Source organism: Lithobates pipiens, unplaced genomic scaffold (genome assembly GCF_037356315.1).
Source record: "Lithobates pipiens isolate NorthernLeopardFrog02 unplaced genomic scaffold, aLitPip1_a1.2 Scaffold_37, whole genome shotgun sequence".
NCBI lineage: Eukaryota > Metazoa > Chordata > Amphibia > Anura > Ranidae > Lithobates > Lithobates pipiens.
The window spans coordinates 17,461,183-17,485,869 of NW_027507825.1; the positions used below are offsets into that span (position 1 = coordinate 17,461,183).

General features: G+C 44.8%; 1 protein-coding gene across 1 annotated transcript in view; it reads left to right on the top strand.

The window, feature by feature from the left end:
* The window catches only part of ATG2B (autophagy related 2B), a gene marked incomplete in the record, with an annotated part of 199,484 nt that overhangs the window by 123,817 nt on the left and 50,980 nt on the right, over positions 1-24,687 (top strand). Inside the window, 7 exon segments of the mRNA XM_077466778.1 lie at positions 5,102-5,304; positions 8,117-8,197; positions 8,505-8,611; positions 10,148-10,240; positions 10,335-10,405; positions 16,584-16,651; positions 22,610-22,780. Of these exon segments, the coding sequence (XP_077322904.1) occupies positions 5,102-5,304; positions 8,117-8,197; positions 8,505-8,611; positions 10,148-10,240; positions 10,335-10,405; positions 16,584-16,651; positions 22,610-22,780 (794 nt within the window).

A 24,687-nucleotide genomic window follows, 5' to 3' on the forward strand; every position in this document is an offset into this window, starting at 1 on the left:
ATTTCATGGTGAGCGGTTGTTTTGAGACGATCTGGATAAATATATCCATAGAATTTCTAATGGAAAAAGTTCCCTTTTACCAGTTAATAGGAAAAAACTGGGCATATAGCTCAGAACAACCAAGAGGAAACAACCTCAAAGAGATGAGTTTCCAATTGGTTCAGTGGGAACAGGGACTATTGCGGTATCAGAAATTATTGTGAAACAATCGTTAAAACACAATTACGTTTTATTATAATTTGATCCATATAACAGATAATACAAAGACATTGCTGTAGCAGAACCACATTATTAAATCCAGTCACAGGACCCAATTGGTTCAAGTTCTAAACAATTAAATGTTTTACGGAGATACAGAGATGACGCATAAATCCGACCGGTTTCGCGGTACTAAGAACACCGCTTCCTCAGGGAACGTCACTTTTATAAATCTAGTATGAAAAATATATATATAAATATACAATAATACCATACAAAATATCAAGAAGTTTTTTACAGAAGAAAAAGATTTCTGGATTTAATAATGTGGTTCTGCTACAGCAATGTCTTTGTATTATCTGTTATATGGATCAAATTATAATAAAACGTAATTGTGTTTTAACGATTGTTTCACAATAATTTCTGATACCGCAATAGTCCCTGTTCCCACTGAACCAATTGGAAACTCATCTCTTTGAGGTTGTTTCCTCTTGGTTGTTCTGAGCTATATGCCCAGTTTTTTCCTATATACGTATTGGGACGATGGTATCCTATTGATTTTGGAGGCTTTTTGATTAACTTTTACCAGTTAAGAAGAAATGTAATTGTTTTTCTTTTAAACTAGCTTCTTCTCTAGTGCCAGGAGCATCTGCCTCCAGGCAGTCACGACGGCCTCCACTGTCAAATTCAAGAGGTAAACCTTAGGCTTAACCCCAGGGTCAAAAGAGGCCCCGGGGGAGTAAACCCCCTAAACAAAATACTAAAACCTCCTTATGCGCCCCTCCTCGCTCGAGTGGGTGGAAGACTTCTGCAGTTCTCAAGGGTCTGGCAGGAACAGTGTCAAGACAAATGGGTGGCTTCCTCAATATCTCTAGGTTACAGACTAGCGTTCCGAGAGTTCCCGTCTCCTCTTCTTCTCAGATGAAATGTTCCCAGAACCCAGGAAAAAAGAAGTCTCTCTTTCTGGCTTTGGATCATCTCTTGTCTCAAAAAGGGATATCGGTGGTCCCCATGGAAGAGCGAGGTTTAGGGTTTTGTTCAAACCTTTTTACGGTGCCAATGCAAAACCCCATTTTAGGTCTCAAAGATCTGAACCGGTTTTTGAATATCCGCTCTTTTCGCATGGAATCAATCCGATCAGTGGTCTCCATTCTACAAGGTGGAGGACTGCTAGCGTCGATCGACATCAAGGATGCTTACCTACAAGTACCTATTTACCCCGCTCACCAGAAATATCTACGCTTCGTGATAGAAAATCTTCATTTTCAGTTTGTAGCTCTGCCTTTCGGTCTAGTGACTGCACCTCGAGTGTTTACAAAGGCTCTAGCTCCCCCTTTAGCCATATTAAGGGCTCAGGGTATAATGATTCTGGCTTATTTAGACAATCTACTCTTGATAGATCAGTCGGTAGCCTGCTTAAACCAGAGTTTGGTCACCACAATTGGCTACCTGGAATACCTAGGTTGGATTCTCAACCTAGAGAAATCCTCCTTAAAACCATCAAGGAGATTACAGTACTTGGGCCTGATCATAGATACAGCTCAGAAGAGGGTGTTCTTGCCCCAGGCAAAGATCAGTTCCATAAGGGAACTGATTCAGGTGGTCAAAGCAAAGAAGAACCCTTCCATTTGACTTTGCATAAGATTGTTGGGAAAGATGGTAGCGTCATTCGATGCCGTTCTTTATGAGCCGTTTCATTTGAGACTGCTGCAAAACAGTATCCTGTCAACTTGGAACAAAAAGATCCAAGCTCTAGACTTCCCATTCTGAAAGACCGTGGGCTGTTAGGTTCCGTAGTTTCTACTTTGGTTAGTGCTAGGAAGCCGGCCTCCAGAGTCATATATTATAGAGTCTGGAAAGTATATGCCTCCTGGTGTGAATCCAGGGGTTGGCACACCAGGAAATATGTCATAGGTAGGATCCTTGAACTTCTACAGATGGGATTAAAAATGTATCCCCCAAATGCGTCGAAGCCTCAGTTGGTGGTTGATATCCAAGAATCGTCAGAAAGGAAAGTCCTTCTTACCAGTTACCTGGAAGGTGGTGACAACAGATGCCAGGCTTCTGGGCTGGGGAGCAGTCCTGAAAGAAGCATCTGTCCAAGGAAAATGGTCCAAAACAGAAATGACCTTGCCCATCAATATTATAGAGATTTCGGCAGCACGCTTGGCCCTGGAGGCCTGAATGCTCAGATTATAGAATTGTCCTGTCGGGATCCAATCCGACAATGCCACAATGCTGGCCTATATCAATCACCAAGGGGGAACGAGAAGTCGTGCGGCTCAGAGAGAGGTGAATCATATCCTATCGTGTGCAAAAGACAACATTCCTTGCCTAACAGCAGTCTTCATTCTGGGAATAGAGAATTGACAGGCGGTCTACTTGAGTCACCAACAGTTGTTCCTGGGAGAATAGTCTCTTCACCCTGACGTCTTTCTGTCAATATGTCAAAGATGGGGAATTCTGGACGTGGATCTGTTTGCGTCCAGGTTCAACAGAAAGATTGACAACTTTGTGTCAAGGACAAAGGATCCGTTGGCATGCGGAACAGATGCCTTGGTTTTTCCGTGAGATCGGTTTTCACTGATCTATGCGTTCCCTCCTGTTCTGCTTCCGCACCTTCTTCACAGGATCAAGCAGGAAGGGAAGGAGGTGATTCTTGTGGCCCAGGAGATCTTGGTATGCAGAGATCATAAATATGGCAGTAGGGGACCCGTGTATCCTACTACCACGGCCAGACCTTCTCTCGCAAGGTCCTGTATTCCATCTACCTTACAAGCACTAAATTTAACGGTTTGGCTATTGAGACCCACATTCTGAAAGACCATGGGCTGTTAGGTTCAGTAGTTTCTACTTTGGTTAATGCTAGGAAGCAGGCCTCCAGAGTCATATATTATAGAGTCTGGAAGGCATATGTCTCCTGGTGTGAATCCAGGGATTGGCACCCCAGGAAATATGTCAGGTAGGATCCTTGAATTTCTACAGATGGGATTAGAAATGAAGCTGGCCTTGGGTACTATCAATGACCAGGTGTCGGCCTTATCAGTGTTTTTTCAATGACCACTTGCTTCACACTCTGGTTCGTAGCTTTATTCAGGGGGTAAGGCGGATTACGGTAATCTTCCGGTCAGGTCACCCTTGAGCCCTTGAGACTTGAATTTAGTCCCATCGGCATTACAGAAACCACTTTTTGAGCCGATACAAGGTATTCCCTTGGTCCTTTTGACAAGGAAATTCATTTTTTTGGTTGCCATATCTTCTGCAAGAAGAGTATCAGAGTTGGCTGCTGTTTCTTGTAAAGAGCCATATTTGGTTATTCATAAGGATAAGTTTGTATTGCGTCCTCGTCCTAATTTCCTACCGAAGGTAGTGTCAGGTTTTCATTTAAACCAGGATATTGTTCTGCGTTCATTTTTTCCAGAACCTCGTTCTGCGGAAGAAAGGTCATTACATTCTCTTGATGTGGTGAGAGCAGTCAAGGTCTATTTGAAGGTGACCGCTCAGATTCTTAAAACAGATGTTTTGTTTATGTTGCCGAAGGTCCTAAGAGGACAGGCAGCGTTTAAATCTACTATTTCTAAATTGATTTGTCAAGCGATCGTTCAAGCTTATGGTTTAAAGAGGGAAATTCCTCCTTTTTCATATTAAAGCGCACTCCACCAGGGCTGTTAGTGCTTCCTGGGCAATGCATCACCAAGCCCCTATGGCTCAAATCTGCAAGGCTGCAAATTGGTCTTCAGTCTATACATTTACCAGGTTCAATCAACCTAGATGTAAAAGGTCACGAGGATATTGCCTTTGGGTGCAGGCTGCAGTACAAGTCCTCTGGTCTCTTAGTGCCCTACTTTTGTTGTCTCCCTCCCTTCAGTTGGCATTGCTATGGGACATCCCACATGGTAACTACTATGGCCCTGTTTCCCGTGATGTACGATAAGAAAATAGGATTTTTGGAACAGCTTACCTGTAAAATCCTTTTCTTTGAAGTACATCACCGGACACAGAGATCCCTCCCTTCTTTTGGTATACACGTGTATTGCTTTGCTACAAAACTGAGGTACTCCCAGTAGTGGGAGAGGTTATATAAGGAGTGGACTTTTTATCTTAGTGCGTGCCAGTGTCCATCACCTGCAGGTGCCCTATAACCCACATAGTAACTACTATGGCTCTGTGTCCCGTGATGTACTTCAAAGAAAAGGATTTTACAGGTAAGCGGTTACAAAAATCCTATTTTTCTGCCTGCTCACTGTTTTTGAAATTGGGACTTTAGTTCTGTTTTACGTATCGTGTAACTTCAGCAGTGACTGGACTCAAAAAGATTTGAAAGGGTTTATATATTTTGCATAAATTCTGCTTCTAGTGTAGCATGCATGTGAACTCCCAAAATACATTGACTCTTATTCTGTTGTTTTTTCAATAAGAAAAAAAAAACCTCTGGACTCCATTGCCATTGGTGTGCTACTGTTACTGCTTTCTACATATCTGGATTCCTTTCTACATCTTCTTCTCACTTTTAGATTATCTTGCTATAAGGAGAAGCCTATAAATGGACACTGACAATATTAAATATTGATAACTTGGTAATTGGAGATCTGGCTCTCATAATGCACATACATTCGGTGATGTAATCTGCAAAACCAAAGATATGTATTCAGAGAATGAGTGTCAGAGTAGGTATTTGACCTCCTGCATTTCAATCAACTTTATGTAGAGGGGTTTCCAAAGGCCATATTTAGCGTATAGGCCCCCTATAATGAAAAAACAAAGAAGGAGCTGTAAGCCATTGCAACCATATTTTGTTTTTAGGGTATCAGAACAAATAGATGTCTTGTAGTTGTCTGCTCTGGGGTATTGCCCATAACTGTTTGCCTTATTTTATAAAATGTCCCTGTATGTTCCTCTGTAGGTATGTTGGATGGTGTTGTGGTTTCTGCTGATCTCAGACTCCCCAGCCATCCTCGGCCTCATTGGTTGGAGCCCACCATCTATCCTTCTGGAGAGGATGGAACCAGTCACCGCGCAGCCAGCAATGGTGTGGGAGTGGACAGTCTCAGCATGCTAACCATGGCTGTAAAAATCCAGTCTGATAAATCTGAAAACAATACAAAGGTATTACTGACGCCTCCTATAAAAATAAAGGCATTCTCTTAAGATACCCATTAGAGCTGCAACTAACCATTAGTTTGTCTGTCGAAGAATCTATCGATTATTTTTTTCGATTAGTCATCGACCTATACGATTATTATTTTTTTATTTTTTATTAATCTTTTGTTTTTTGTTTTTTTTGATTAGCTAATTAATCCTTTGGATAACTTTACAAAAAATAAGTACATAAAAAAAAAAAAAAGGATAAAAAGATAAAAGAATATAACTAGTACATACATATATATTATAAGTATGTAGTTATATTATTTTATCTTGCCTTTTTTATGTACTTATTGTTTGTAAAGTTAAGAAAAAAAAAAAAATATATATATATATATATATATATATATATATATATATATATATATATATATATATATATATATATATATATATATATATATATATATAATATATTCTTTTATCTTAGCTTTTTTTTATTTTCTGTTCAGAAGTTCATGAATGTTATTAAATAAATTAAATATAATTCATTTTTTACAATGCTTTCTTTTTTTAAGGGGGAAGGTGTGTGGGGAGAGTGTCAGTGTGTTTTTTGTTTGTTTTTTATCATTTTTTTTACAATTATTTTTTTTTTTTATTGCAATTTTTTTATCAGCCCTGTTGGGGGGGGGGGGGGGGGCTATGGTGAGATATCAGGGGTCTTAACAGACCTCTGACATCTCCCATTTGAGACAGGGAAAGGTACTGGGGAATCTGTTGCCCCAGTCCCTTTCCCTGTCTCAAATGGAAGATGTCAGAGGTCTGTTAAGACCTCTGCTGCACTGATAATGAATGGAGAAAAGACAGCTGCTTCTCTCCTTTCATTAACTGAGACATCGTAATCACAGGAGGTTGCAATGTTTCAGTTATGTGAATGGACAGAGTCAGTGGTCACTGTCCATTCTGAAAACAAAGTAGCCGGGTTTACCGGCTTCTACCTCTGCTTTCCATTCTGAGATACAGAGGGAGCAGAACGGAGGGGGAGAAGAGAGGGGGACGGATGCACGGAGGGGGACACAGAGAAGAGAGAGGGGGACGGATGCACGGAGGGGGACACAGAAGAGAGAGGGGGACAGATTCACGGAGTGGAACACAGAGAAGAGAGAGGGGGACAGATGCATGGAGTGGGACACAGAGAAGAGAGAGGGGGACAGATGCACGGTGGGAAACACAGAAGAGGAGAGATGGTGACAGATGCACGGAGTGGGACACAGAGAAGAGAGAGGGGGACAGATGCACGGAGGGGGACACAGAAGAGAGAGGGGGACAGATGCATGGAGGGGGACACAGAAGAGAGAGGGGGACAGATGCACGGAGGGGGACACAGAAGAGAGAGGGGGACAGATGCATGGAGGGGGACACAGAAGAGAGAGGGGGACAGATGCACAGAGGGGGACACAGAAGAGAGAGGGGGACAGATGCACGGAGGGCGAGAAGAGAGGGGAGCGGCAGCACGGAGGGCGAGAAGAGAGCGGAGCGGCAGCACGGAGGGCGAGAAGAGAGGGGGACAGATGCACGGAGGGGGACACAGAGAAGAGAGAGGGGGACAGATGCACGGAGGGGGACAGAGAAGAGAGAGGGGGACAGATGCACAGAGGGGGACACAGAAGAGAGAGGGGGACAGATGCACGGAGTGGGACACAGAGAAGAGAGAGGGGGACAGATGCACGGAGGGGGACACAGAAGAGAGAGGGGGACAGATGCACGGAGGGGGACACAGAGAAGAGAGAGGGGGACAGATGCACCGAGGGCGAGAAGAGAGGGGGCGGCAGCACGGAGGACGAGAAGAGAGGGGGTGGCAGCACGGAGGGGGAGAAGAGAGGGGGTGGCAGCACAGAGGGGGAGAAGAGAGGGGGACGGCAGCACGGAGGGGGAGAAGAGAGTGGGACGGCAGCACGGAGGGGGAGAAGAGAGGGGGTGGCAGCACAGAGGGGGAGAAGAGAGGGGGACGGCAGCACGGAGGGGGAGAAGAGAGGGGGACGGCAGCACGGAGGCGAGCGGGAGACACGGAGCAGGATGAGAGATGCACCGTGCTGAAAGCTGCGGTGGGGTTGTGGACCTGCAACTCTCACTGTGTGACGCATAGACGCCCTGCATGCACGTTGACGTATTTTCGTAGTCAACGTAATCTATTACGTCGACTCGTCGTGGCAGCTCTAGTACCCATACATTTGTTGGCCTGCTCTCACTGAGCAAGAGCAAGATGAAAAAGCTCAGAACAGCGCTTATTTTTAATTTATCTTTTTTATATAAAATGCAGTCCATTGTTTAGTGTGTAAACAAGTACTGTGTATTCTTGACTAAAAAAAAAAAAAATAGAAAAATCTGTGTTCCCAGTCAGTATTTTGCGCTTGTATGTATTAAGTATTAATGCGCGCATATAAGCATAAGTATTCTCTGGAACGCATGGTGCAAGCATTTGGAACGCATCGCGCATGCGCAGTGCAAATTTTCTGGCCTCAACGTCACTTCCGGAGCATTCTATGATGGGGAGCAAAATATGACACTACACCGGCGTCCTGAAATGGGTCGAACGCATGAATGGGGGTTGCCGCGGCGGCCGTGGATAGATTCATGCATTCTATGCATGAATCTATCCATTAACCATATAGGGGGATGGTGTGAATAGAGGGGGCTGTGCCCGTGCGCCCTTAATGGACGGGCCCCCGGTGAGCAGTGTGAACAACTTTATCAAAATGGTTTGCTTGTTCTACAAATTGTCACTGTAGCATTTTCTATTGTTGGTGCTTTTATTCTAGTATATTGTATGTTTTAGGAATTCCTTGTTGCTGTCGGACTAAGAGGGGCAACACTACAGCACCGTGTACTTCCATCTGAACAGACCTGGCATGAGCAGGTGGGTGTCAATTTTGTTAAAACAAGGAACACAAACATTAATAATTTCCTTAGTCTAAGGTGCTTTTTTTCTTTTTTTGATTATTTTATTTCACTTATTATTCACAAATTAATTCTGTAATTCATTCATGTGTTTGTTATTAGCGCTGCATCTATTTTGTTTTTATTTTATATTTTATAGCACAGGTGCATTTTCTCTGGTGCTTTTACATATATGCATACTTTATTATTCTGTGTTTCGTGTTTTACATCATTATGTAGAAGAACTATTTTAGCCTTTTTGTGTTTTTTTTCCCTTTTTATTATAGATATTACAATTTCTAAACATTACTGATGAGCCAGTTTTAGGCTACAACCCCCCAGCCTCTATAACCACTTTCCATGTTCACCTTTGGAGTTGTGCTCTTGATTACAGGTAAGCATTTAGTAGGCATGTATAAATGTTTCACTGTTCATAGCCAGACTTTTGCTTTAAGACCCCTTTCACACCACGCCGCCCATAGCGTTGGCGGTAAAACTCCGCTATTTTTAGCAGCGTTTTACCGTCGGATTTGCGGCGCATTTCGGCTGCTAGCGGGGCGCTTTAACCCCCCGCTAGTGGCCGAGAAAGGGTTAAAACCGCCAGCAATATGCCGCAATAGCGGCGTTTTGCCGGCTGTATTACAGCGCTGCCCCATTGATTTCAATGGGGGGCAGCGGTGGAGGAGTGGTAAACACACCGCTCCTCCACCGCTCCAAAGAAGCTGCTGGCAGGACTTTTCCCTGACGTCCTGCCAGCGCACCGCTGCAGTGTGAAAGCCCTCGGGGCTTTCACACTACACACAATGGTGCAGCTTTTTTAAGGCGGATTGCAGGCGCTATTTCTAACGCTATATCGCCTGCAAAACGCCCTGATGTGAAAGGGGTCTAAAGTGGTTGTAAACTGTGTAGATGCAACCCCATGTAACAGGTGCATATGAGCAGTGTATGCCTGATTTTGGTAGGCTTGCTAATTGCACACCTGTGTGCTGGCTTCATAATCATCCCAGGAATAGAGGTCAGGGCTCATCCTTGGAGACAGCTCCGCCCGGCAGACAGGAGTTCTGGCTTAGGAGTCAGGAGGGAGCCAATGCAGCACAAAGCTACAAGCACAGAGGTGCTGAGCGTCAGGGCCTGAGGAAGAAGGTGTAAGGCCTGAGCAGGAGTGCTGCATTGTTAGCTGAATGCTGTTTGTTCTGAAGCAGGACTGTATTGCTGAATACCCCCGCAAGGGAATATGCTGTTTATTTTTGAACTTTCTGTTTCTTTTGAATTAAAATAGACTGCCATACTCTTATAAATGCAGTCAGGACTGACACGATTTCTTCAATTCACATGCACCATTAGAGCTTAATTACCCCTGATCTGTCACAAAACGTAAAAGCTTTCAAAAGCCCCCATTAAAAACTTTCATGAGCCTGATTTGGACCCAGCGCTGTGCCCATCTGCAGCGGCTCTTCTGCCTCTCTTCTGGAGACTCAGATGCAGCATGAGTCATTGGCTCCTGCTGCTGTCAGTGAAAGCCTGTGAGGTAGGGGAGTGGCCAAACGACACTGTGTGTGTCTATAGATGCACGCAGCCCAGCTCGGGATTCAGCCACCACGAGTGCCCCCATAGCAAGCGGCTTACTATGGTGTCACTCAGAGAGGAGGAGGACTCCAGAAGAGGAGGATCTGGGCCGCTCTGTGCAAAGCCATTGCACAAAGCAGGTAAGTATAACATGTTTATTATTTAAAAAAAAAAAAAAAAAAAAGCCTTTATAAAATTGCTTATCGGAAATACACATAGAAATGTTGAGAGATAAACGCATCTACATGGTACTGCTTATGGACCATCTCAACACAGCCATGTAGTCTGCTATGGTTAGAGTATTTTTATACCTAAAGGCAAAGTTTTTCTGTACAAGAAGCTAAAACGATGTCTTATTCCGCAGACCTCTCTACCTGCCGATTAGAGCCATGCTGACTGTGGAGACTTTCAGTATTTCCTGCAGCGTAGCGCTGGACAAATCTTCATCCAGTTTACGGTAATCGCATCCCAGCTTTCCCACTTTACTGCTAGCAGAATTCCAGGAGTCTTTATATTATGTTATAATATGTAACTGTGTTCCTATGATTCAGGATTATCCTGGACGAAGCTGCGCTGCATTTATCGGACAAGTGCAATGCCGTGTCTGTCAATTTAAACCGGGGTAAGAGCAAGAAATGTATTGGTCATTGAGTACACCTACAGTACATCTGGGAAGTATTTACAGCGCTTCACTTTTTCCACATTTTGTTATGTTACAGCCTTATTCCAAAATAGATTTAATTTGTTATTCTCTTCAAAATGCTACAAACGATACCCCATAATGACGAGGTGAAAGAAGTTTGTTTGAAATCTTTGCAAATTTATTAAAATAAAAAAAAAAACGAAAAAAAATTCCATGTACATATTTATTCACAGCCTTTGCTCAATGCTTTGTTGAAGTGCCTTTGGCAGGAATTACAGCCTCAAGTCTTTATGAGTATGATGCTACAAGCTTGGCACACCTATTTTTGGGCAGTTAATCCCATTCTTCTTCTTTTCAGGACCTCTCAAACTCCATCAGGTTGGATGGGGAGCACCGGTACACATCAGATCTTCTCATTTAACATCAATTTTCAGATGTTAAATTGGGTTTGAGTCTGGACCACTCAATGAAATTAACAGAGTTGTCTCGTAGCCACTCGTTTGTTATCTTTGCTGTGTGCTTAGAGTCCTTGTCCTGTTTGGAAGATGAACCTTGACATCAGTCTGAGGTCCACAGCGCTCTGTATCGGGTTTTTTTTTATTTTTTATCAAGGATATCTCTGTACATTGCTGCATTCATCTTTCCCTCAATCCTGACTAGTCTCCCAGTTTCTGCCACTGAAATATATCCCCACAGCATGATGCTGCCACCATCATGCTTCACTGTACTGATGGTATTTGTCAGGTGATGAGCGATGCCTGGTTTCCTCCAGACATAATGCTTGCAATTCAGGCCAAAGAGTCCAATCTTTGTTTCATCAGACCAGAGATTTTTGTTTATCGTGGTCTGAGAGTCCTACAGGTACTTTTTGGCAAACTCCAGGTGGGCTGTCATTTGCCTTTTTATTTAAGCCCTTGTACACACGGTCGGAGATTCCGACGGAATGTGTCCTATTGGACTGTTTTGTCGCATATTCCCACTGTGTGTGGTCTCCATCGGACTGTTTCCGTCGGAATACCCGACGGATCAACTTTTCCAACTTGCCGGTAAAATTTTCCGACAAAATGCTCCGATCGGACATACTCCGATCATGTGTAGCCTACTCCGACGGACAAAGTGCCACGCATGCTCAGATCAAATTCCTAGACCAAAGCTATTGGCTACTAGCCTGAACGTAGTCCCGTCCTAACGAAATAACGTCATCACGTTATGTACAATCAGATTTTCCGACAACTTTGTCCGACCGTGTGTATGCAACAGTTTCAAAATCCGTCAGACAAAATCCAACGGATTTGGTTGCCAGAATCTCCGACCGTGTGTACAAGGGCTAAGAGTTGCTTCTGTCTGGCCACTCTACCATTACAGGTCTGATTGGTGGAGTGCTGCAGAGATGGTTGTCCTTCTGGAAGGTTCTCCTCTGTCTACAGAGAAACGCTGGATCTCTGTCAGGGTGACCATTGGGTTCTTGGTCACCTCTGTGACGAAGGTCCTTCTCCCATCGCTCAGTTTGGCCAGGTGGCCCGCTCTACAAAGAGTCCTGGTGGTTCCAAACTTCTTCCATTTACGGATGATAGAGGCCACTGTGCTTATTGGGGCCTTCAATGCTGCGGACATTTTTCTGTACCCTTCCCCCGATCTGTGCTTCGACACAATCCTGTCTCGGAGGTCTACAGACCATTCTTTGGACTTCATGGCTTGGTTTGTGCTCTGACATGCACTGGTAACTGTGGGACCTTCTATACACAGGTGTGTGCCTTTTCAAATCCTGTTCAATCAACTGAATTTACCACAGATGGACTTTAATCAAGTTGTAGAAACATCTGAGAGCCGGTTCACACAGGGGCGACTCAGATCCGACTTCAGGTCGCCCCAAGTCGCCTCAGGTCGGACAACATGTAAAAATCAATGTAAGTGAATGAGAGCTGTCTTAATGCACACTACTGAAGTCGCTCCGACTTCAGAAAAGGTTCCTGTACTACTTCAATCCGACTTGTAGGCGACCGGTACCCATTGATTTCAATGGAGGTCACCTACAAGTCGGATCTCCGTCTATACGGAGGCGACTCTCACAGAATTATCAGCTCTCAAGAGGGAACTCCACGCTTATATAGGGACTTATATAGGGACATCACCGGATGATGTCCCCGCCCATTATGATGTCACAGTCCCAGCATCCTCTGGGACTTTGACATCATAATGGGCGGGGACATCATCCGGGATGTCCCTATATAAATCGCGGCACACCGCGTCCCTGTCATTGTGAGCAGAGACAGTGACGAGGCAACATCTCCTGAAGAGAAAAACAGAAGACGGCGACGGGGGCAGCGGCGACAGAAGACCGGGCCACTGCTTGTAAAAGAGCTAGAAGAAGGCGCGGTGGCCCTGCAAGAAGAACCAAAGAGGGGGGACAAGACCCCCGAAGTTGGAAGAAGAGGGCGGTGGCGAAGAAGAAAGCCAGGCTCCTCCGCTAGTGAAAGAGCTAGCAAACGAGCAGAAGATAGTGGAGGAGTCCGGCGAGAAGACCCCCGAAGACGAAAGAAGACCCCCGGAGCTGTGCAATAAACAATTTTAAACCTTGTGTGTTGTGTTTTTTTTTTTTTGTACATTTTTTTCACAGGTGAATGGGTAGGGGTACATTGTACCCCATAGTCATTTACATAGGGTGGGGGGGCCCCCTTATTAAAGGAGGCTCGCGGATTCCGATAAGCCCCCCGCCCGCAGATCCCGACAACCAACCACCAGGGTTGTCGGGAAGAGGCCCTTGTCCTCATCAACATGGGGACAAGGTGCTTTGGGGTGGGGGGGCTGCGTGGCCCCCCTTCCCCAAGGCATCCCCCATGTTGAGGGTATGCGACCTGGTACGGCTCAGGAGGGGGGGCACTCGCTCATCCCCACGCCCTTTCCTGGCCGGCCAGGTAGCGTGCTCGGATAAGGGTCTGGTATGGATCTGGGGGGGACCCTACACCGTTTTTTCGGTGTAGGAGGTTCCCCTTAGAATCCATACCAGACCTAAAGGCCTGTTATGCTCTTGGAAGGGGAACCCACGCCGTTTTTTTTTTTTTTTTGCGTGGAGTTTCCCCTTGAGAGCTCATTCTCTGATTGGCCACAGCAAAAGTCGCCTGGCCTGGGGCGACTTAAAGTCCTGTTGTAAGTCGCCCCAAGTTGTCTCCGAAAGTCGTGTTTAAAGTCGTGTCGCCCCTGCGTGAACCGACCCTCAAGAATGATCCGTAGAAACCGGAGGCACCTGAGCTCAATGTTGAGTGTCATGGCAAAGGCTGTGAATACTTTTGTACATGGCATTTTTTTATTTTTAATAAATTTGCAAAGATTTTAAACAAACTTCTTTCATGTTGTCACGATGGTGTTTTGTTTGTAGAATTCTGAGGAAAATAATGAATTGAATCCATCTTGGAATTAGGCTTTAACATACGGTAACAAAATGTGGAAAAAGGGAAGCGCTGTGAATACTTTCTGAATGTACTGTATCTATTCATATGTATAAAAGCTTTTTATAGTCTCAAAAGTTACATAGAATGTCTTCTAGGTTTACCTCACCTGCAGTTATTGAAAGAAATCTGATATCAGTTTACCTGTAAAATATTGAATGAAGGTCCAGTCAGACTTTCTATAGCTGTAATAAAGTCAGAAAGTTCACACAGTTGACCTTTAAAATGATATCTATATCAGGGCTTGACAAATTTTCTTGGAATCTAGGAGCCAGCTAAAAAAGTTAGGAGCCAGGTCCGTAACGGCGATCTGGACCTGTCCCTGGCCTGACATGGAGACGAGTGATGGGAAGATAGCACAGCCCCCTCCCCTGCCACCTGTCTCCAAAGTCATTGCCCATAGCTCTTAGAGGGACATTTATTTATTTTTTTTCAAATGACAATTTATTTTTTTTAAATTGCATTTTATTGTAAATATGAGATCTGAGGTCTTTCTGACCCCCCAGATCTCATATGTAAGAGGACCAGTCATGCTTTTTTCTATTACAAGGGATTTTTTTACATTCCTTGTAATAGGAATAAAAGTGACAATTTTTTTTTAAAAGAACAGTGAAAAAAATTTAAATAAAAGTTAAAATAAGAAATTTTTTTTTTTTTTAAAACACGCCCTGTCCTGCACACATGTGAGGTATCGCCGTGATCGGTAGAGTGAAAGCAATAATTCTAGCCCTAGACCTCCTCTAACTTAAAACGTGCAACCTGTAGAATTTTTTAAACGTCGCCTATGGAGATTTTAAAGGGTAAAAATTTGTCGCTATTCAATGAGCGGGTGCAATTTTGAAGCATGACATGTTGGGTATCAATTTACTCGGCGTAACATTATCTTTCATAATATAAAAAAAAAAATCGAGCTATCTTTACTGTTGTCTTATTTTTTTATTAAATAAATCATTTTTCCCCAAAAAAGTGCGCTTGTAAGTCCGCTGCGCAAATACGGTGTGACAGACAGTATTGCAACGACCACCCTTTTATTCTCTAGGTCGTTAGAATAAAAAATATATATAATGTTTAGGGGTTCTAAATAAAGGGAAGGAGATAGGCGGGCAATGAAAAGAGGCAGGGGAAGCTCCATTAGCATTGCTGGTTGTCATACCAACGGCCACCACAAGAGGGCGCCAGATTCCAGAAGGAATCATAGGACCGCAGAAGGCCTCAAAGACTCAATTACCGGCCGCCGGCGGAACGGCCCGACGCGATCACGCTGGGGGGGGTCCACGGAGACAGGATACCCCCAGCTGTGCTGCCTCAGGTGCCAGGTCGCTTATTCTAGTCGCAAATGCGACCTGGCGCCCGGGTTTTGTCGAGCCCTGATCTATATTGTTATATATTTTTTAATAGGGTAACATTTGTAGCAAGTACAGAAAATACCCGTTGATCCTGTTTTAAATACATTATCCTTGCTACTTCCTGTGAGCCGAGCCGCAAGCACAAACAATGTTATCTTCCTTTTATAAACTTCTCCTCCCTATTCACCCCTTCCCCATTCTCCCCTATGTATTTGTAATGAACAGAGAAAGACCTGCTTGAAGTCCAGCCTAGGTGACAACCATGGCTTCTTCCATGGTGAGCAGAGGCGTAACTACAACCTATAGGGGCCCGGCGCAAGAAAGAATGAAAGGCTCCTCTGGCCCCAGACCGGTGCCCTTCCCAGCACTGGACTCGCCTATACCAATCAAGCAGGCAGAAGGAGGGGCGGAGGAGAGAGCATCCCTCCGGGCATTCCAAGCCCTTCGGTACAAACAGTGCTGGGCAGCTGGGATCACCGTGACACCATCCACAGTGCCACTTCCGCAGGTTGGCTCTCAGTGCTGCTCATTCAGCAGCTCCCACTCCAGCTCCTACCCCGTAGCCTTCGAAGTCCCGAGCATTCAAGCTGCATGGGGCGGGGTCAGAGCATCACTGGTGCTCAGATTCAGTGACCCCTGGCAAATCATCATTCCACCCCCAGGTTGAGAACCCCTGCTCTACCGGCTTTGTAACACATTGTTTCCTGTTTTTGCCTGTTTTAGACTAAAGCTCCTGACATACTCATAGTTTGTACTACCGTAATAGAACCAGGTAGTCATCTACAGACAGAAAAACATCTTCCTTTGAGATTTAAAGTGGTTGTAAACCCTTACAAACCACTTTGACCTACAGGTAAGCCTAGATTAAGGCTTACCTGTAGGTCCAAGAAATATCTCCTAAACCTATACGGTTTAGGAGATATTTACCTGAAGACAGCCACCGCTGTCTACAGCGCATGTGTCGGCTCCCGTGCACATGCGCGGGAATGTGACGTCATCGCTGCTCTGGCAAATCACAGCGCCGGAGCAGCGAGACCCACCAAGAAGATGGACGCTCGGAACTACAGGGGACAGCGGTGACTTCGCTGGCTCCTGTGTCAGGTAAGTGACACATAATGGACTACTATGTGATGCGATGCAATGTGATGTGATGCGATGCATAGTAGTCCATTATGCTTTACCTTTGCAGGGAGACAAAGAGGAAGTAACATCCATCAGGGTTTACTTCCTCTGTAAAGGTTATCTTCAGGATAATAATTTCTTCTTTCTTTCATTTTTTTTTTTTTTTTTTATATCTATGTTTAATAACATCAAGTTTCCACTTTGCACTTTGAAAAAAAAATAAGTGCTTTCTGCTTCTTGTAGATTATGTGCAAGTCCTGGATATGGGCCTTCTAGAACTGACAATACTGGCTGTGAAGTTTGGAGAAGAGGTAAAATATTGAGCATGTGATTTTCTTTTTTTGTTCTGGAGGGAATTTTCACAAGCTGGAGTCAATTAGGCACCTATGTGTACATCTTGCCAAGTTATTAATTTGGGGTTATATATATTTTATATTTTTCTCTGAATTATTGACCCATGTGTCTGGGTGTTTGCAACACCTCTGCAACATTTTTATTGCCGCCTGCTTTATTGTATTGTACATCTTAGGGTTGTAAACATGGCAGTGTCTTTCTATATTGAACCATGCAGCAGTTGCAATATTTTTCCTGTTGGACCTGCAACTGCACAGTTGTGCAATATGAATGGGACTGCCTGCACACAAGGGGCAAACGCGGCCCTTTGCATGGATGTACGCTTAACCACTTACAGACCGGACCATTTTGTTGGTCAAAGACCAGACCACTTTTTGCGATTGGGCACTGCGTCGCTTTAACTGACAATTGCGCAGTCGTGCGATGTGGCTTCCAAACAAAATTGACGTCCTTTTTTTTCCCACAAATAGAGCTTTCTTTTGGTGGTATTTGATCACCCCTGCGGTTTTAATTTTTTTGCGCTATAAACAAAAATAGAGCGACAATTTTGAAAAAAAAAGCATTATTTTTTACTTTTTTGTTATAATAAATATCCCCCAAAAATATATAAAAAAACATTTTTTTCCCCTCAGTTTAGGCCGATACGTATTCTTCTACATATTTTTGGTAAAAAAAAATCGCAATAAGCAATTATTGATTGGTTTGCGCAAAAGTTATAGCGTTTACAAAATACGGATAGTTTTATGGCATTTTTATTAATAATTTTTTATTATTTTTTTTTTTTACTAGTAATGGCGGCGATCTGCGATTTTTATTGTGACTGCGACATTGTGGGGGACCCATCGGACATTTTTGACACATTTTTGGGACCATTGTCATTTATACAGTAATCACTGCTATATAAATGCAGTGATTCCTGTGTAAATGACACTGGCAGTGAAAGGGTTAACCAGTGGGTGGCAGTGTAGGGGTTAAGTGTTCCTAGGGGTGTGTTACTAACTGTGGGGGGGGTTGGGCTTTCATTTAGTGTACACTGATCTCTGCTCCAATCACATGGAGCAGAGAGCAGCGTCACTAGTTGCTAGGCAGAATGGGAAAATGTTGTTTATACAGCATTTCCTCCATTCGGCCGCTCCGTGAGACGATCGCGGGGATGCCCGCGGCGATCGAGTCCGCGGGTCCCGCGACCGGACTCACGGGGGTCCCGACCAGCGCGGGAGCGCGCAGCCGGCGGCGCGCTCCCGATGGCACGGCGGCAACGAATATTGGACGTACATGTACGCCAATATGCCTGCCCGTGCCATGCTGTCGACGTACATCGTCGTGCGCTGGTCGGGAAGTGGTTAAGAAGAAGCACATTAAAGCGGAGGTCCACCCTAAAGTGGACCTTCCGCTCATTGGAATCCTCCCCCCCTCCGGCGCCACAATTGGCACCTTTCAGGGGGGAGGGGGGTGCAGGTACCTGTACAGTACAGGTATTTGCACCCACTTCCGGGATAGCTCTCTGCGGAAAGGGGCGTAGATTACGCCCCTTTCCGAAAGTCCCCCGCTGCCTGCTGGTAAACGCACAGATCCCAGAGGCAGCGGGGTCCATCCTTATTGCGCAGCACAAATCGCGCATGCGCAGTAGGGAACCGGGAAATGAAGCCAAAAGGCTCCACTTCCTGATTCCCATACCCAAGATGGCGGCGGCAGCACCCGAGAGACGATCGAGAGATCGACTTCGGGTGCCGACATCGCGGGTGCGCTGGACAGGTAAGTGTCACTATTTTAAAAGTCAGCAGCTGCAGTGTTTGTAGCTGCTGGCTTTTAAAAAAAAAAAAAACGCGGAGTCCCGGCGGACTCCTACTTTAACCCTTTAAAGTCCAGATTTTTCAATGAGTTAGCGTGACTCAAAATGTGCTCTACCAAACTGTGGAGCAAAACGTCAAAGGTTGGTTAAGGTCCTGGAGTGGCCTAGCCAGTCTCCAGACCTTAATCCCATAGAAAATATCTGGCGGCAGCTGAAGGTTCGAGTTACCAAACATCGGCCTCGACAACCTTAATGACTTGGAGAGGAGCTGCAGAGAGAAGTGAGACAAAATCCCTCCTGAGATGTGCGAGAACCTGGTGGCCAACTACAAGAACCGTCTGACCTCTGTGATTGCCAAAAAGGGTTTTGCCACCAAGTACTAAGTCATGTTTTACAAAGGGGTCAAATACTTATTTCAATAATTAAAATGCAAATTAATTTATAACTTTTTTGAAATGCGTTTTTCTTTATTTTTTTTTTGTTGTTCTGTCTCTCACTGTTAAACCTACCATTAAAATTAGAAGACTGGTCATTTCTTTGTCAGTGGGCAAATGTAGAAAATCGGCAGGAGATCAAATACTTTTTTTTCCCCTCACCTGTAGGTAGTTGGGATGATAGGTAAATTTCGTTTTTTTTTTTTAGCTCCTCTATAATCACTGGAGCAGCTATTGGTTACTCGGTGCTGTTCTAGATCTCACAGGCTGCAGGTTTGATTGCTTCCCCCCTGCATTATGGATGTGACGCATTCCGGATACCCTGACTGGGTATCTGCGCCAATGACGTTGCTTCCCAATGCTCTGGCACATGAGATCAGCAAATCTGGCTATAATTAGCACAAGAACTTGGCAACATCAGTTTTTGAGTAAACCAGAATAAGAACTGTTTATTTAAACAAGAATACAAGCTTTTATACACCCCAGGAGGACATTGCCCCCCTCCTGATCATATTAACCTAACAATACAACCTGCATACTGGAATTTAATTACAGCAACCAACACATACTATAAACGTGACATTAATTAGACACGTGGATGACTCTGTGCCCATCCAGATTATCCCCTTCCCGCCGAGTGTACGCAGATGTGCGTACTCGGCTTCCGGGGGTTATACTGGGATGATGCTCGCACCTGCAGGCATCATCCCGGTACCGTTTTTCCAGCGGGCGATTGGCTTTCCAGCCATAACAACCGAAGCGGCTAAAAGCCGTTCGACTGTTCTGCCGGAGGAGCGGGAGGGGACATCCCCCCCTTCCGCCGCCTCCCGCCGCTGTTCACGATGCGATGCCTCCGGCTGCTGGGGAGGAACTGGAATGAAGCCGTAATCGGTGTCATTCCAGTCTCCTAATAGTAAACACGGAAGCGACGTCATGACGTCACTTCCCGTTTACTCGGCTGCCAATGGCGCCGGTTTAGAAAAATACACAGTATGCAGAATCGCCGTTTTTCGGCGATCTGAATACATTGAAGTGTAAAGGAGGGATCCGGGGGTCTTTTAGACGCCCGATCCCTCCATAAAGAGTACCTGTCACCACCTATTACTGTCACAAGGGATGTTTACATTCCTTGTGACAGCAATAAAAGTGATCAAATTTTTTTTTTAAAAAAAACAATTTATTCATTTTCAAATAAATAAAGTAAATAAAATTTTTTAAAAAATGTAAAGCGCCCGCCGTCCCCGCGAGCTTGTGAAGCAAAGAAAACGCATACGGAAGTCGCGCCCGCATATGTAAACTGTGTTCAAATCACACATGTGAGTTATCGCTGCGATCGTCAGAGTGAGAGCAATAATTCTAGCACTAGACCTCCTCTGCAATGCTAACCCGGTAACTCTAAAAAAAAAATTAAAACGTTGCCTATTGAGATTTTTATTTACCGTACTTTGTCATCAATCCACGAGTGCGTGCAATTATAAAGTGTGACATGTTTGGTATCTATTTACTCGGTGTAACATTATCTTTCACATTATGCAAAAAAAATTGGGCTAATTTTACTGTTTCGTTTTTTTTTTTTTTTAATTCATGAAAGTGTCCCTTTTGCCAAAAAGTTGCATTTAAAACACCGCTGCTCAAATACCGTGTGACAATATTTCAACAATCGCCATTTTATTCTCTAGAGTCTCTGCTAAATATATATATATATATATATATATATATAATGTTTGGGGGTTCCAAGTAATTTTCTAGCAAAAAATTTGGATTTTAACTTGTAAACACCATATGCCAAAAATAGGCTTAATCATGAAAGGGTTATTCAGGTCAAACTTGCCGTCAGTGAGCTCACACATTACAAAGCACATTATCATAAGTATAAACACAGTCCACAAGGGTAGTGTGCTAGTAGACAATGGCTGAGTTAATTAGCACAAATAACAATGGGTGAAAGACCCTTAAGAGGCACACTAGACCTACTTGCAATAAAAACATTATAGCAGACAATCCCAGACAGGTGGCTTGCTGATGACATCAGCATCTGCTATCAGTCCAACAGTGTAAAGCCGTCCTTGCTAGAAATGTGGCATATAGACCTTTAACATGGACCCCAGAGACTGTGTGTGTCTTGAGGAATCATGGGCTTGAATCCAAAGTAATATTACTTCAAGGGTCCCCCAGGCTATCACCTCAGACTGGTGTTCCCTTAAAAGCCAGGGCCTATAGTCCATAGCAAGAGGCTAGCATTCAGTCCCCTCCAAAAGCCCCTGTCCCGAGTGAGTCTGTCACAATGGAGGCTTCCAGAACATAGAGGGCTGGTAGAATCAAATGGGCAGATTGAATATTTATTGTGCTGCAGCCAATCCCTAGGAAGGTGTGCCCAGCATGTGGCTGGGTGGGGAGGGTTATAAATAGTCTGGGGCAGGGCCATCTTTAATATTGATTGGACCCTGGGCAAAACTTTTCTTGGGCCCCCCTCCCCCATGTAGTTTCGCTCTCCGCCTGCTCTGAGACATACAATAAATAGCAGCTAGACTCAAAATACTAAAAATACTTATTGAATCAGATCAGGCAGCTATTACGATTAGTTGCCAGAGGTTACAGTGTATCATTACCGCTCACTGACAGGTTGCTAGAGGTTACAGCACACATTACAACTCACTGATTAGTTGCTAGAGGTTACAGCACATGATTTCTGCTTGTTGATTGGTTGCTAGAGATTACTGTGGATATGACTTCAGGGGGGCATGATGAACATATCAATGCCACCGGCTGCCGCTGTTTACATATGAATGCCTGTAATTTACATGTAAACACAGGGGCTGCAGGGTCATCTGTACACAACAATAGGGCGGAGCTGGGCAGCATTAGTAGCAGCACTTCACACTGAGATATCGGGACACAGCACAGGACTAAAACCTCAAGGGACAAGGGAATTTAAACCAGGATAGTTGACAAGTATTAAGCAGCTGCTTCGGGCCTCAGAACAATGACAGGGCCCAGGGCAGCTTCCCCTTTTGCCCTGCCTTAAAAACGGCCCTGGTCTGGGGTCTGAAGCAGCCCAGTTCCTGTCCTGCTGCACCTTTTGAGGCAGTTCTGCTGGAATCTGCTGATGTTCATCGTGGTCCCAGCTATAACAGAGCTGGGGGGGGGGGGGGGGGCTATTCCTAAAAACCTTTGGAGCTAACTAAGCATTTTAGCCTAAGGATCTGGTTTGGAGAAATCACTGAAGAGTTCCTGGCGGAGGCTGAAAGGTGTGTACGTGCCTTGGGACATTGTGGGTTTCGACCTGAGCTCAGGATCCTTGTGACTTTGTGCAGCTCTACAGCTCTTAAAGGGTCTCATTGCTGACCTTCCTCCTTAATTTTCTGGCTTAAAGACTCTTCAATGAAGCTTCATTTAGTATATGACTTTCAACCTGTCCCGAGGTGTATCTAGAGTTGGTGCAGTGCTCCTTTTGAACCCTAGAGGGTAGAAATGACCAAATAAGCTGTGAGCCGGTTACAGATTTGCTTTGACTCAACAGACACAGCTCCTATTCCGTCTGGTCCATCTCTAAATGTGCCAGTGTAAATTTTCCAACTGATGTTATCGGTGCCAAGCATTTTTTAGACTGAGACCTGGGGTGTTTTAGGTGAGAAGTTCGTATGTACCAAGTGAATAAATTATCATACTGTTTTCTTGTTCCCTTTCAGTCCAAGCCACGTTTTGAGATGTATTGTTCTAGCGATGTGATCCATATCAGGACATGCTCAGACTCCTGTGCTGCTTTAATGAACCTTATACAATACATCGCCAACTACGGGGATCTGTGTCCACCGCCGCAAACTCAGACCTCACCAGGACCCCACAAAAACGCCAAAAAGGTAGGGAGCAGAGAGAGAGAGACACGGTATTCCGATGTTTTTCTGATCCTATGCCAACAACCAAATGAGAATCATGAACTTGATAAAAGAAACAAAATCCTTCCGCATTTGATATATATATATATATATATATATATATATATATATATATATCATTTTTTTTTTTAAATGTAATTTTATCCACCTGGCTGGATATTAAACCTAACTTTTAGAAAAATGAGGAGGCAGTTCTTTTCATACACGCTATGTCTCTTCTGCAATAACACAAACTTATCTGCCCACTCGCAGTTTTCTATTAAATGTACACCGAGTTGCGCATTCCTGGTACATTCTGGCTGTGTCGGAACTGACTCCTTTGCACGTGAATGGGGCGACTTCATCCCCCGCTTGCCAATCAAGAAGCCAAAAACCTGGCATGCGGGGGGGGGGGGGGGGGGGAATTACAGTGGCTGGCGAGGGTTTTTTTGAAACCGTGAAATTGGTGGCTTTAGTTCCGCTTTTAGGGCCAGTTCACACCTCATACAGTCCAGTGCGTGTTTTTTTTTCTGCATCAAAAACGCACAGAAAGTAGGTTATATGGTTTTCAATGCCATAGTTCAAACCAGTGCTTGCAGTTCCAGTGCGTTCCAGTTCCAGAAAAAAAAAAAGTTGAACATGCTGCATTTTTCCTGCACTGGACTGTACTGGAACGCTGCAAAACACACTGGAAAGCACCTAAATGCACAAAAACACACATGTCCTTTATGTAAAGGTTAAGAAAAAACAAAGACTAAAAAAAATGCACTAGACTGCATCAAAAACACGGATGCAGAAAAGCATCTGGAATGCATCCGGACTGCGTTTTTATATGGTGTGAACTGGCCCTAAAGGAGAAGTACTTCTGGCTGTGTTTCTCCTGTGGATCACAGCAGTGTAGTTCGTTCTGCGTTCCTGTGACCCATTTTCAGCAGACAGCAGGCTGAAGCCTGCTGACGGCTGATGTCAAAGAGCTGGTCCAGGCTTGGGAAAGATCGTGACAATAGAGCAGGGGTGCCCAACCTTTTTAAGAGCGAGGGCCACTTAAGCAACTTGGTAACCAGTCACGGGCCACAATGATCGGAGCGGGCAGATGACAGGTCACGGCTACTCTATAGGCCCTTCGATCCACCCAGATGGAATCACTTCTATTTTTTTTTTTTTTTATCGGATTTTTAGGACCAGATTGGAGGCAGGTGGGAGTAAACGAACAAAAAGTCGGTTTACATCTGCCGCTCTGTAGAGGTGAATTGGGTAGGGCCAATCGTGTGCAAAGGGCCTAAACTGCTTTCACACTGATTACCCACACCGCGGGTGCAGAGTAGTGCTGTGGGTTAACTGAACTTTGCCATAGACTCTGCCTGTGGCAAAAGCCGGTGATGTACAGGAAGCATCGGCTTATGGGCTCTGCTCTGCAGCCATTTTCTTCCTCTACCACCAGCTTCATTCACAACACTGATGCTGTGGTATGACGGGTCAGCAACCTGCAATCTGGGCTTGCTAACCCGCCATTCCAGAGCAAGAGGTCGCGGGCCACATCAAAGGGCTCCGCGGGCCACTGGTTGGCCACCGCTGCAATAGAGTGTGGATCTGCCCATAAACCTGGATCGGCACCTGGCTCAGCCCAGCTGCTCCCGCTCCTGCCCCTTCCACAGCCCAGTGCTCCAGTGAGCATTGCGGGGGAGGGGGGGGGGGGCAGAGCAGATAGTGGAGACTGATAGTCACCAGCTCTCTGCTCACAGAGCTCTGAGAACGAAGCGATCAGCGGTGTTTGATCATTTGATTCTCAGTCTTAAGCCCCATACACACTATCAGATATTCTGCTGATTTTTTTCCTTCAGATTTACCAAAACCATATAATAACCTTAGGAGTTTCAATTTGTATGCAATCA